Raw genomic sequence first — 14785 nt, forward strand, 5'->3', positions numbered from 1 at the left:
GAAAGCTATCTTCAGTGGTTAACTTTTGTCCTCCCTGATAGAAAGGGGTGCAGGATATCTTTTTGTCTTTGTAAATCTCTGTCCTTGTTTTAGGCAAATAGAGGGAGAACAGAGAGATTTCCTGCATCTGCTGATTTTTTTTTTTTTTTTTTTTTTTTTGAGACAGAGTCTCATTTTGTTGCCCAGGCTAGAGTGAGTGCCGTGGCGTCAGCCCAGCTCACAGCAACCTCAGACTCCTCGGCTTAAGCGATCCTACTGCCTCAGCCTCCCGAGTAGCTGGGACTACAGGCATGGGCCACTATGCCCGGCTAATTTTTTCTATATAGATTTTTAGTTGTCCATATAATTTCTTTCTATTTTTTTAGTAGAGACGGGGTCTCGCTCTTGCTCACGCTGGTCTCGAACTCCTGACCTTGAGCGATTCACCCGCCTCGGCCTCCCAGAGTGCTAGGATTACAGGCGTGAGCCACCGCGCCTGGCCTCTGCTGTTTCTTAATTGTCTTCAGCCCAATAGTCTTTCATATTTGGGGATGGCATATTCTGGTTTTCCACACAGGCCACTGTAAGAAATTTGGCTTTTGCACTGGATGAGATGCAAGGCTCTGAGAGGAGTTGAACACAAGAGTCTTTGTGTCTCTCATTTAAGCAAGTTCTGCTTTATTTGGTCTGAACTAATAAAAGACTAAAATTTTTCTATGACTTTTTTTTTTTTTTTTTTTTTTTTGAGACAGAGTCTCACTTTGTTGCCCGGGCTAGAGTGAGTGCCGTGGCGTCAGCCTAGCTCACAGCAACCTCAAACTCCTGGGCTTAAGCGATCCTCCTACCTCAGCCTCCCGAGTGGCTGGGACTACGGACATGCACCACCATGCCCGGCTAATTTTTTCTATATATATTTTTAGTTGTCCATATAATTTCTTTCTATTTTTAGTAGAGACGGGGTCTCGCTCTTGCTCAGGCTGGTCTCGAACTCCTGACCTTGAGCGATCCACCCGCCTCGGCCTCCCAGAGTGCTAGGATTACAGGCGTGAGCCACCGCGCCCGGCCCTATGACTTTTTAAAAATACTGGTGATTCTTTGTTTTGTTTTCCAGAATCAAGAAAACATTTTTCTTTTGAACTATTTATAGTTTACAACAAATTGATTAAATTATAGTTTCATGAGCAAAATCTGAAACATTTATCTTCCTCTCTACCTGATTTCTCCAGAATTTGGAAACTATTTGTAAATGTTTTTGATTTCTGGCAGTATAATTAGTTGCATAAATTCAATAAGAATCTGTTTTCTTTTGTAACAGGACACAAATGGAGGTACTGGTTATTTTACCAAGGCTTTAACTGGAATGGCGTATTTTCAGATATGCTCAGACTACATTGTGGAATTGAGATTGATTTTATAAAGCTGGTAAAAACACCCTTGGAAAGACTGGCCTGATGATTTGTCCTTTACAAGATTCCTGACCTGTGGTAGGTAAAGAATTACACTTTCTGACAGGTCCAGGAACCTCAAGTTATTTTGGGATCATCGAGAAGAGAGAAATTCCCCCAATTTATACAGGTATTACAAACAGTCTGATGGCAAAAGCTTGGTTAAGCTGAGATCCTTTATGGAAAAATTCCAGAAAAAAAAATTTAAAAGGAGCCCAGCCAGGTATGGTGGCTCATGCCTGTATCCGAGCACTTTGGGAGGCTGAGATGGGATGATTTCTTGAGGCCAGGAGTTTGAGAACAGCTTGGGCAACATAGCAAGACTCCATCTCTAGAGGGTTTGTGGGAGTGGAATTAGCCAGGCATGGTGATGCATATCTGTAGTCCTAGCTACTCTGGAGGCTGAGGCAGGAGGATCACTTGAGCCCAGGAATTTGAGGATGCAGTGAGCTATGATTGTACCACTGTATTCCAGCCTGGGTGGCAGAACAAGACCCTGCCTCAAAAATTAAATGAATAAATGAATGAATGAATGAACAAATAAATAAATGGAGCCTATATGGCCAATAATTATTCTTTGGTACTTTATGGAAATAAGTCAAGTATAATGAGACTAAAATTTATTTTGTATATAAATTGGTCCTACTATGATTTATCCTTGATAGAAACTAGAGAGAGAAAAATTATGTTTCAGTAAAAAACTATAGTATACCTAGATCCTAGCCTTATTCAGTGTTTTTGAGTATTTATCATTTGCCTATACAAATTCAGGACTGAATCCTGAATTTTTTCTTGACAACAAATCTTTACACTAATGTTTTCTAAATTTTTCTTCCATTTTTTTTTTTTTAACTTGGATTCAATAAAATTGATACCACCTTTTTCCTGAGGCCCTACAAGTTGAAATTCATCTAGATATCCCAAATGGCTGCCTTCCAGGAAGCTGGTTTAAGATCAATTTCATCATCATTGAATGGGACTATATGAGGTGTTGCTGGTAAAATTAATTCATTGACTCAGGTTGTTTTAGATAATAAGATAGTCTTAGATTACATCTTAGCTGAGCAGGGAAGAGTATTGCATGCTCTGCTTACATGAACATATCTACAGAGATAACTTGTCTAAACAATATTGGAAAACAAGCTGCTGGTTACAAGTCTCCCTGACTGTCCCTGAGGACTGGTTTTCTTCTTTGTTTTCTTAGATTCCTCATGGAATACAGTCCATGTTTTCTGGATTACTAAATTTAGGCATGCCAGTCTTGCTAATTTTACTTATACTTTATATTGTAGCCAAATGTGTATTAAATTGTTGTGATAAAATAGTGATAAAAACAACTAGTAATAGTTCAGAACTATGGTACCAGGCCTGGGACTCATGAACATCTCCAGCTTTATGCTAGAAACTTTCTCTCCTCATGTGCTAGTCCCCAATCTTTGCCCCAATTCAGCATAAAGTATCCAGAGTAGTCTGCATCGCTGTACCCCTCAATATTGAGAACTAACATAAAGACAAGGGAGGACTGAGACAGAGCAGGGACCCCTCTTAGGGGCCTGCCAGGATCCCCAAGCTTGGAAATAAAGGAAAATCTTGAGTTTCTTCAGGGAGAGTTCTGGGACCTAGCTAGCGTTGAAAAGTGAATGGGAATAGCAATGGCTCTCCAAGCAAGCCACAGTCAGGAGGCGGTGTGATTCCCTATGGAAATTAAATATGGCATCTTAATATCATATATGTTCTTGAGTTGTTTTTCAGAACCTCCCACCAGTTGGAAAATGCAGATAAGGGGGAACTGAGAAATTGAACTCTGACTGCCCTTCTTTGTTCTACATTTCTCCCTGAGCGTCCTGGCCCCACACTTATCTTAGCATTCCTTTCTCCTAATCAAGGAATCACTGAATCCACCTATGACTCATAGGCCCTCAGGATATCCTGCCTTTTGGGGCCAAGCCAATGTATAACGTCCATGTATTGATTTACAATTTTGCCTGGCTGAAGTGTACCCCTGCCTTTAAAAACCCTGGTTTGTAAGCTATCGGGGAGTTCAGGTCTTCTGCATTAGTTGCCTGTTGTTCTCCTTGCATGGCAGCATGAAATTAAAATGTCTCTCTCACTGCAACTCTTGGCTTCAGTATGTGACTTTGCTGTGACAGGTGAGTGGACCCCAGTTTTGTTCAGTAACAATGAGTTCCCAAGTACAAAGAAAACTGCTCATCCTATTGCCAACAGAAATGTACCTTAAAATCTTCATAACGGTTATATGATGGCCAAACCTGTAATTAATGAAACAAAAATAAATTAAAATTATTTACAATGAAGGTGATACATGTTTCTAACTACTGATCCTGAGCCCTAAGTAAAGCTTGGCAGAAAAATTGAGAGATTGCATCTTTCCTGAATCATTCCTATTGAATGAGACTGTAGTTTAATATGACATCTGAAGATTTTATTTACAGTGTGTGAACTATTAGTTACTTTGACTTCTTTTGTAAGTGCCTTTGGAGGAAAGAACAGATGTCTGGGGGGCCTTAAGGATTTACCCAGATAACTGTATCTGGGGAGCAACATCAATACCACAGGGTCTCTATTTTCTCCTTGAGCTTTTCTGATTGAGGGTCCAGGAAGCAATATATGCAACCAAACAGTCTTGTCCTTATGTTTACATCCAGATTTGAAAGATCACTGGGCTGGGGGCAGAAGTCCTATTCTGACTGAGGTGATTATAGCTCCTTCTCTTCCAGTTAACTCTTGAGGAAAAATTCAGCCACATTTTGTTTTGTATCTTTATGACCCATAAAATCTTATCTTTCTTCTATAGATGGAGTGTCTCAAACCTGAAGAAATTCTAGCAATAAGTGACTACATTTCCTTTTAGAAATTAGGAATCTGGCCTCTGCCTTGGTGTAGGGTATATTAGTTAAGATAAACCCCTAAGCCTCAGTGGCTTAACACAATACAAGTTGATTTTCTGTTGACATGAGGTCCAAAATGTACTTCCAAGTATGCGTACTTCCAAAGAGTGGTTCTGGAGCCCAGATGCCCTATGTCTTTGTCATTTAGCCATCCTAACTATGGCTTCCACATTTTCCCTGGAAGGGGAAAGAACATGAAAAACTCCTTCATGGAAGGTCATTATGCTCCAGGCTTGGAAATGTCAAGCGTTACTTTTATTTATGTTCCATTGGGAGGCACTTAGCTAAAAGGCCACACCTAACTACAAGGAAGGTTGAATGAGGATTCATTGTGGGCCCAGGAGGAAGAAAGAGGCTAAATTAACAGCAAGCAAATCTCCACCTGCAAAGGTTTATAGAGTTTATCTACATGGAAATGGGAGTGAAGAGTTGGTATCGTAGGGGCCAAGGGAAAAACTTCCCCTTTGCTTTCTGAAGATTCACTGGTAAGTCAACTCATAAAACGCAGATTAATAAGAGAAAAGGTGTACAAATTTCTTAACAGAGTGATTACCCAACATCCCAATGGGATAGAGATGCTTATATACTCTAATGTGTAGGAGAAAGGGGAATGGGGAAGTAATGATGAAGTAGGGGAATAGTATATGATTTTTAGGGACTTCAGTGGGTGTAAATAACACACTGTGGCCTGAGACGAAGTGTGTTGAGCCTGTAGTGGACAATGGTTTGCGACAAAAGTCTGTCCAGGTTTGTTGATAGACTTCGGTATTTCTTTCTGTAATAAGAATTCAGTTAATGTAAACTGAGGGAATGGACCAGAAGTAATTGTTTTCTTCTTTGGCAGGTCCAGACTTTAGCAGATAAGGAACTTCAGAAAACAACTTCATCCTATGGTTTGGTAAACACAGAGGATTGAGAAACAGGAAGGGTGAGGAGAAGGTCAGACAGATCTTGTGGCTTCTTCAGTTAAGAATGTCAAAGTACCATATTTTGGGAGTCAGTTTCTTAGTCCCAACAGTGTCATAATATCCTCTCTTGCTGTAAATTCCTTTCCAGAAAATCTGTTTATCTTCCAAAATCACAGAAGCCCCATGTTCTTTCTTGATAGTGGTAAAAAGAACAATGAAATAGAAGTCAGAATTCTGTATTAGGCCCAATTCTGAATAAGCCTGAGCAAGCCACCTACCTAATCATTGTTAAAATTACTCTATTATCTCTACAGAAGATGCAACAAGCTGAATGATTCTGCATAATACCAATGGTCACCCAGCTAATAAATGATGAAACAAATTTCAAACCAGGTCGTAGCCCCCCAAACTCTTCTAATTTCAGGCATATTCCAATGCTGTTCTGTAGTTTGTGAAAATAAATAAAATTTAAAAGCTGTTGGAACCCCCAGAACACTTAAAGCCTTCAGAGAGATGTGACTGTGATCTGAGTCACATATGGTTACAACTTTTGTCTCTCAGATTACAGCTTGTTTTCTTATTTTTCTTGTTCTGTGCAATTAGTCGACCGAAGCAATGTCAGGGACAAAAACCTCCTGCCTCTTTAATTAATGACCCTTGTTAAAGATTAATTTCTCCTTTGTTATCATGTTTTCCTTAGACCAGATGACAGAAAACCTGTGATTCTTACACCCTCTATTAAAAAAAAGTTAAACGTACCCTTCCCCAAAAGCAACACAGCTTATAACCAATAACTATAGCTTTAACTATGTGCCAACCTTGTATAAATAACGGAATCCTGCTAAAAATGTCTGTCTCTGCCTATATAAATGAAAACTTAACTTCTCTATTTTGAAATGCTGACTCCATTCCTTTGGAGTTGTTGTTTCCTGTTGGTTCTTATACTTTGTGCTTGAATAAATTATCTTTACATTAGATTCTGATCCTTTTGATTAATTTAGGTTGATGTGTTATATACATTATTGTTTCCTCTGTGAGATAATATTTCATGTCCTAGTTAATGGTGACCATTTCTAGTTCACCTCTGTGGTTTGATTGATAATTACATTTAAGTAATGTGGGCATTCTAGATATAGAAGGTTTTGAGGAACATGGCAGGGTATCTTGAAAGGAGAAAGCTGAGCCGTTTATAGCAAAAGGGAAGGCTGAATCTAATGCGGGGGAGGGGGAGTCAGTGCACAAAGGACATTGACATCAGTAGGTATGTCTTCTGAGTGAGTTGAGAAAATCCAGCAAAATAGAAGACAGGACTATGGCAGGTAGACTTAGAGTTTGTATAACAGATTGTTGAACCTGGAATAGAGATATTTAAAACAGTAGGACACCACTGTACTTCAAATAGCCCAGCCTCATTCACAGTAGGCATTGAGTCTGACCACATAGTCCTGTCTTCACTTTTCCCAGTGGTTTTCTGATTTTCCAAGCCCTATGCTAACTGCAGACAGCTACGTTTGACTTCTAGCACTGTGCAGGATAAAATGAAAATTTGATTCTAGTTAGAGTTATATTGTTTATTATCTTCCCAACTGAAGCAACTGTCACCAATGTTTATAATTTATTTGTTTTGTACTGGGAACCTACAGTGTCCTCCTGAAAATATAAGAACTCACCAGTCAGCCTCTAAGAGTTATTCTCCTCATTGTCTTATTTGTACTGTTTTTTGGCATGAATTGTGGCAGGGACTGCCACATAATTGTTCCCTAAAATTGATTTTCCTTTATTATTTGATAAACTCCCCAAACTTCCTTTGCACCTAGGTGTATCCATTGACTATTTTTCATCAGTGGTATGTTAGCTAAGATGACATTATGCCATCTTCAGGGTTTTGTAGGGGAGGGCAGATTTTCCTCTACCTTCTGATGGTTCGTAATTAAGTCTGTGAAATAAACTGACAGCAGGCAGATTAACAGTAGAAAAGGTATACAAATTTATTATGTGCATGGGGATATCACATGAAAAAAACTGAATACCCTAAACCCCAGTGAGATCTAGAAGCTTATATATATCCTTTTCATAGGGAAAAGAGGAGAGACATGTAGGTAACTTAGGAGAGAATAAATAAGTTTTAGGAAAGATGAATGGGCCCTCAGAAGAATCAGTGGTAGCCTGAGACAGTCTGTCTAGGTGACCTTAACTTCTAGTTTCTTCTCCTGTGATATGAATTTAATCTTTCCTGGTTGATACCATTACTAGGGAGGAGATTCAAGACAATTGAGTTCCTTTGGAAGGTTCTGTCTCTAGGCAGATAGAGGAAGTTCAGAAAAAGCCCTGTCCTGCATTGGTTGGGGCTCAGAAAATGACACACCAAAATGAAGGCCTCGAAGCCAAACTTTTTCTCTAACTTTCTCTTGCCCTCCTGTCTCTGGCTTCTCATTCTCCCCTGAGGCTGGCCATAGAAATTAGAATCCCTCTTTCCCAGGGTGATAGAAACCAGAACTCCTTTTCCCCAAAGCCAGCCATAAAACCCAAACATATTACTCTACGTTTCCTTCTGCCTTTCTGTGTAAAAACTGGCTGTAAAAATAAATTATCTGACCTATCTGTTTGATTGTAGGTCATAAGATCCTCATTCCAAAGAGTGTCCTGACCCACAGCCAGAAGGAAGGAATGCATGCTCAGAGAGGCCAAGAAGAATATATATAGGTCTTTTCTGGGTTTCCCCATTTAGTGTATCTTTGGGTCTTCATTCTGAAGGATCCTGTGTCACATAAAATTATGCTTAAGTAAATTTATACGCCTTTTCTCCTATTAGTCTGCCTTTTCATCGGTGATTTTTCAGCAAACATTCAGAAGGTAAAAGGGAAATTTTCTCTTGGCCCTTACACATTTTTGCTGTTCTTCAAATGCCTTCAATTTTAAGTCCAAAGCAGCATATTTTGGTGTGACATATTTTGAACTCCTTAAGTTTCCATAAATAGTGGGGATGTTTCTTTCCTTGGCCTTTTTTCTCCTTCCTCCAGGATGAAATGCAAATGTGAGTGATAGCTGGAGCTGGAGCAGGCATCTTAGACTAAAAAATTTTTTTCCTTCTGGCATGTGCCCCTAGGTATAATTAGACTACATATTAAGAATGACAGAATTAAAATGCCATCTGGGAAACTACCTTAATGCAATGGTAGCCTCCAAATACATTTCCAGGCAGGCCATTCCAAAGGTGATGGACAGAAAGGCTCACAGACCAGTTTCCTGAGTTTCATGGCTTATTTAATTTAATGGAACCAATTTTAAACATATAGTAAGAAACAGGGGGAAAGAGATTTGGCATGTTAACACATTCCAGATAGGTTGTGAATGAGACAGTAACACTACCTGTGTCCTTGATTATGCACGTCATATGTGTGAGCCCCCTCCCCACATATTTTCCCATGGAGAGGGTGGTTTTCCTAACCAAAGTTGATGATAAGCAAAGAGGCTCAGCAGGTGAAAGTTATTTGGAGCTACACATGCTTGCACTATTGGAGAGATACAGGGACAAGTATACAGCCACTCATATTGCTCACCAGTGACATAATGAGCAGCCATGCTCTTTTCATGCATGTTGTCTGCAGAGGGCAAATGGGGCTAAAATGGGTGTTAACAATGGGTGGTCAATTTAAGACCTCACAAATATTGGTTGTTTTATAAATATTTGGTGTCTGATAAGTATTTGGCACTTCTTTGTTCTTTCATCTTTTCTCTGTAGCACACAGAAGGCCTACTGACTTTCTATATGTCTCACATGTTTTACATGCTACAAATTTATGATTTATACTAAACATAGCTTTTGAATTTTGTCTACACCTCAGAAACTTCTTGCTTACCTATTTAACACTTCTTATAAGTTTTTTACTTCTTATGAATTACCTACTTAACACATGAATTTTATCCATCCTATTTGTTGTTGTGTTGGTCCTCCATAGCAGAATTTAATTGCAGAATATTTCTGAGACTATTTCACATAGAACAAACACATATTATACATATAAGGAGATGAATTTTCTAAGGACATTGGAGCTTCCATTCTAGGCTGAGCTGTATTAGCTTAGTGTGAGAGAGAAGTGGACTTTTATTTTTATCAAGTAGTGACTTTCAAGTTGTCTGTCACTTTCAGGGGTATCAAATACTAACTTACACAGGTGCACATTAAAAACAAAACAAAACAAAAAACTTTATCTTATTAAAAGAATTCTTAACATGAATAATTAACATTATAATATTACTTTCCACATTTCAGTAAGGTTGTACGTTTTAGTAAGGCATTAAATTACGACTTCTTGGAAATCCTTGTGAACCAATGATATACAGCCAGATGAAAACATAAATGTGTGGTCTCTATTCTTAATTACATTTCCATCAATATATAGACTTGAATTCTGTGCTATCTCCCTACCTCTCCTCTCTCTTACTCTCTTTCATCCTCCTTCCCCCGGCCCTAGCCACCTCCCTAAAAAGGCAAGAATCAGTCTGCTTTTAAAGTTGGAGTTGTTGGCTTTCTCTCTTACCATCTCTCTTGCTCCACCCTCCCTCAAGAATTGCCTCCAGGGAACTTGAAAATTTATTCAAGATTGTGTTAATTCAACTTTTAGCAATTTAAATGTAGCTCCATCAAAAGCCAGTTTAAAAAAAAAAAAGTCATCTTCAGACTGATGCCTCCTCCTTCTGTCAATCTGAGAATACTGTTCAAACATCCATTTTAGATTTCAATCCAGATAAGAACATGGATAATTTCTATCTTTCTCACTGCTTTCTTGAGTATTTTCTATAGCTTAATAGGTTCTCAATAAGAGAATGAATCAACTCTCTCCATAAAGGAATGAATGTTAACTTACATAAGACTCCCACAAAGACATTATGTTCTCTTTAATGGTTTATTAAAAATGCTCAATGTTTTCAACTACGATTAAAGTACTGACCGGAAGTGTTTTATTGCATTTTCTTAAAAAACTGACTACAGCCAAAACTTACTTCAATTATCTATATTGCCCACTAGCTTCTGCTCTGTACTTGCCCAAACTATCTGTTCAGTAAAACAGCAGGAGCACCAGAATAGCCGGGAGAAGCAAGCAATGTAGAAAAATCAACTTTTCTGTAGATCATTAACAGCTTACGACATTAAAGCTCTAATTGAGACTGGAGTGGCTCTGAAAAGAGCCTTTGGGATTGACAGTGTCTAGAAACATTTACTTAGAGCTGGTGTACTTGGTGACAGCCTTGGTGCCCTCGGACACGGCGTGCTTGGCCAGCTCTCCGGGTAGCAGCAGGCGCACGGCAGTCTGGATCTCCCGGGAGGTGATGGTGGAGCGCTTGTTGTAATGCGCCAGGCGAGACGCCTCCCCCGCGATGCGCTCGAAGATGTCGTTGACAAATGAGTTCATGATGCCCATGGCCTTAGAGGAGATGCCGGTGTCGGGGTGGACCTGCTTCAGCACCTTGTACACGTACACAGAGTAGCTCTCCTTGCGGCTGCGCTTGCGCTTCTTGCCGTCCTTCTTTTGGGCCTTGGTCACCGCCTTCTTGGAGCCCTTTTTCGGGGCAGGAACGGACTTCGCGGGCTCCGGCATGATAAAGCACCGAGGCAACAAAAGGGCAGGAAAACGAAAGTTTAACAGCCCAGCTGGCCTACTTTTGTAGGTCTTCTATGCAAATGTACTTCATGTTTCTCAATCCCTGATTGGACGAAGTCAGTAAATAGGCTTTTATGCAAATAAGGTGGATTCAGATATACTTTTTGATTGGCTATTTGTGCGGAACCTCCCTTAAATTCTTTTATACACCACTGCGGGGGGGAAAAGGTAGTTTTTCTTTTAAAACAATTAAAAGTCCTGCTAGTACTATCTAGTTATGAATTCTGCCTTCCTAGATCGGATTTAAACAGAAACAAAAGACTGATAGGTATTTATGTCTCTAGTTTCGTACCAAGTTGCAGTTTCCTGTTTTAAAGTTATCTGTGAAGAACTAATTCTAGAAAAGAGAACATAGGAATTACCTAAAGATTTAAGTGCTTCCAAAATTATGCCATTGGCATTCTTGTGAAATCTGGTCAAAGTCGGCAGTATTTTTACTTTACCTAAAGATTTAAGCATTTTCAGATACCAAAGGGTGGTCTTATTTCAACTACAGTAAGATTTTAACGTTCCCTAGAACACTGTATGGGAATGATGCCAGTGTTTGCGGTAAGGCTCAGAATTGTGAAATAGGGTGTTTCTATTGCTAAAATAAACTTTTTTTCAAAGTCAAAAATTTTTGTAAAATATACACGACGAAACCGGGGTGGACCAATCATGTTCAAACGCGGACTTTTTGAAATCCATCGGCAACCGCGGAACGTTCATCTTTGTCTCTTCCCAAACTCAATCCCAAACAAATGCATTAAAACAGTCAATTAACGTACATAATACAGGGAGGTGTATAATGCATAATATAGGGGAAGAGAACTAGAAAAGAAAAAATGAGCACATTTCAATAGGTTAAGGTTTTCTAAAATGAAACGTGGCAGCCAATCACAGGGCCTATCAAGCAACTTAATTTGGGCGCGGAATTTTAAGATTCGGACCAATCAGGAGAACTTTGCCTGTATAAATAGGGCAAGCCACGCTGATCCCTCCATAGGAATCATCAGTTGAAAAACTCTGTCATGGCTCGCACGAAGCAGACAGCGCGCAAGTCCACTGGCGGAAAAGCGCCGCGCAAGCAGCTGGCTACCAAGGCAGCTCGCAAGAGCGCCCCGGCCACCGGCGGCGTGAAGAAGCCCCACCGCTACCGGCCCGGCACGGTGGCCCTGCGCGAGATCCGCCGCTACCAGAAGTCGACCGAGCTGCTAATCCGAAAGCTGCCTTTCCAGCGTCTGGTTCGTGAGATCGCGCAGGACTTCAAGACCGACCTGCGCTTCCAGAGCTCGGCGGTGATGGCGCTGCAGGAGGCCTGCGAGGCCTACTTGGTGGGCTTGTTCGAGGACACCAACCTCTGCGCCATCCACGCCAAGCGCGTTACTATAATGCCCAAGGATATCCAGCTCGCGCGCCGCATTCGTGGGGAGAGGGCGTAAGCTGCTTTCCTGAGTGCGTAACCCTTAAATCCAAAGGCTCTTTTCAGAGCCACCTACGGTTTCAATTTCAAGCGCTGTATCACAAAGGAGTAAATTGTTCTGAAGTAGAGAGTAAGGGCTGGTGGTTGGGAGTGTGGGTGAAGCCCGTATGCCTTGGCTGCCAAGCCTGATTTATTCCGGTGTTAACCTCCCGACCATTTCCCACAACAGCGCGGGTGTGTACCCCATTCTATCCGAGACAAAGTAAAAGCCTGGGTAAAACAAACTACACGAATTTCTTACTGTTAAGTCCGGGGCAGAGAGAGACACGAAGCCTCGTGTGTAGCAAAATGCTATTTATTTTGGGCATCTAGGTGCAGATGGGTGGAGGCCAAAGAGCATCCACACTGAGGGAGTGGAAAGCCTTGGGCTTTTTTTATAGAGGGTTTCTTGGGGGGAGTGAAGACCTGGGCAAAAACAGCCGCTGCAATAAATTTCTTTTAAACAACCAATTTCTGAGACCCCTGGGTCAGTCTCATCCTGTAGATATACGGGAGGAGGGTAGTTCCGTCTTTATCAGGGGAGAAGGAATGCTGGCTGCAGCTGTTAGGTTTACAACTTCCGGGGACTCTACAGACTCCTGTGGCTATTGTTTCACCAACCTCGGTTTTCCATTAACCGCATTGTGTCCCATACATACTTTTCGAGTTGCCAGCTGGAACAAACCTAACACTTGCAACATTATTTGTAATCTCCCCAGGGTTGGAAATAACCTAATTGTCCTTAAACTAACAGGGTGCAAATGTTAATTCTAAGGAGATTAAACATTGTATTCTATTTGTGTAATCTTGGAAATAACAATATGGATAACAAGTTACTGTTTGCCCTGTTAAGGAAAGGCGTGGGTGGGTGTAATTTTAAAGCTTTAAAAAAAATTTCTTGATGTTAGAACTGTTTTGTAGCTGCATGGGATGGTACTCCCATGAATCTATATATAGTTTTCAGGGTTTTCCAATCCTATTCATTCAAACAACTTTCCTGGGGTTTCCGAATTTTTTGTGCCATTTTAAAATATGATATAGTGTTTAAACAACAGATGGGAGCCAAGAATGACTGGCTTAAAATCACAGCTGTAACACTTGCTGGTTGTGTAATTACTCACATAACTTGGACTCTTAGATAGGGAGCCAGGCCAAGGATGTTCCTGGCGGCTAGAGGACCTGCAAGAGGAAAATCTCAAGGTGAGAAAAGCTTTGTGTGATCCAGAAACAAAAGGAGAGCCAGTGTGGCCTCTTCCTCTATTTCCAAAGTGCATCAGAGTCTCTGCTTCTCTAGTCACTTTTCTTCTCTGACTCTGATCTGATCATCCTGGGCCTTCACTTATAAGGATCTTTGTGATTACACTGGGCCCATTCAAGTAATCCAGAATCATCTCCTAATCTCCAAAGCCATAATTTAATGACATTTGGAAATTCTCTTATAACACTTAAGAAAATATATTCACAGGTTCATGAGATTAGGGCATGAATATGCAGTGGGAGGGAGTTATTGTTTACCATAACTATAATAAGGAATAAGGTCTTTTAACATCGTTGTTATAAAACAATTCCAAATCCTCGCAAAAACATAAAACTCAACCAGAAAATAAGTAAGATTTTTTTCTTTTTAAACTTTAAATTCTTAGTTGCCAGATGACTATAATTAATCATACATTAAAAGGGATGTTTAAAGGATATTGAATAGATAGCAGCATTCTTGGGATGGCTCTAGAACCATGCCATAACACATTTCCAAAGACAAAACCCAAAACTGTGCTGCAGAACTGACCTGGTGTTGTGTCATAACTGCCACTGCTGAACCAGAACTCAACTTAGCTGGGACCCATGGCTGCTGTCACTACCAAAAATTGGCCCATCTGATATCTCCTATCCCAGCAGTACCAGAAGCTTCAACCAAAGTTTCTGTTCTCCTGTCTTCCAATTCTGAAGAGAAGTCTTTTAAATGTGTGACTGTTTGGTGAAACCCAGGCCACATATCTGCATTCTAGCTGCAAGGGGGTGGGTATTGAAGTTCTGAAACCTAGATAAGTGAGGCAATACTCTAACCTGAAAATTTCACAACTTTATAAAGGAAATAAATGAACCAGTATTTTTCGAACTTTTTGTCCTTCAAGTTCTATAGTAAAAATGAAAGGAGATACATTTGAAACTAAAATTTTTTGACACAATATTTTTTACTTATTACATGAGATGGTACATTGACTGAACAAGGGCAGGTCATGTCAGAATTGAGAAAAATGTTCTTTATCTCAATGTGTTTGAACCCTGTGATCCCCATTCAGACACGATTTGAGGAGTGTCTGCAAAGCATAATTTCTATTTATTATATTCCATACCACTTATTTTTTATATGCTGGTTGGGACCCATTAAGTTGTTTTCATTACCAACAAATGGTTCTTAATCTGCATTTTTAAAAGTATG

General features: G+C 40.2%; 2 protein-coding genes across 2 annotated transcripts; one reads left to right on the top strand and one right to left on the bottom strand.

The window, feature by feature from the left end:
* Positions 1–10415: 10415 nt before the first annotated feature.
* Positions 10416–10879, bottom strand: LOC138398722 (histone H2B type 1-C/E/F/G/I-like). Its single transcript, XM_069493195.1, has one exon. It carries the CDS (start codon positions 10839–10841, stop codon positions 10461–10463), a length of 381 nt encoding a protein of 126 aa, XP_069349296.1. The 5' UTR covers positions 10842–10879; the 3' UTR covers positions 10416–10460.
* A 917-nt stretch (positions 10880–11796) lies between these two features.
* LOC138398887 (histone H3.1) lies at positions 11797–12396 on the top strand. The gene has a single exon (XM_069493342.1). The coding sequence runs from the start codon at positions 11915–11917 to the stop codon at positions 12323–12325; it is 411 nt and encodes a 136-aa protein (XP_069349443.1). The 5' UTR covers positions 11797–11914; the 3' UTR covers positions 12326–12396.
* The last annotated feature ends 2389 nt before the right edge of the window (positions 12397–14785 follow it).

Source organism: Eulemur rufifrons, chromosome 18 (genome assembly GCF_041146395.1).
Source record: "Eulemur rufifrons isolate Redbay chromosome 18, OSU_ERuf_1, whole genome shotgun sequence".
NCBI lineage: Eukaryota > Metazoa > Chordata > Mammalia > Primates > Lemuridae > Eulemur > Eulemur rufifrons.

Coding starts and splice junctions, on each gene's coding strand:
- LOC138398722 (XM_069493195.1), bottom strand. CDS start 10,841: ATGCCGGAGCCCGCGAAGTCCGTTCCTGCCCCGAAAAAGGGCTCCAAG.
- LOC138398887 (XM_069493342.1), top strand. CDS start 11,915: ATGGCTCGCACGAAGCAGACAGCGCGCAAGTCCACTGGCGGAAAAGCG.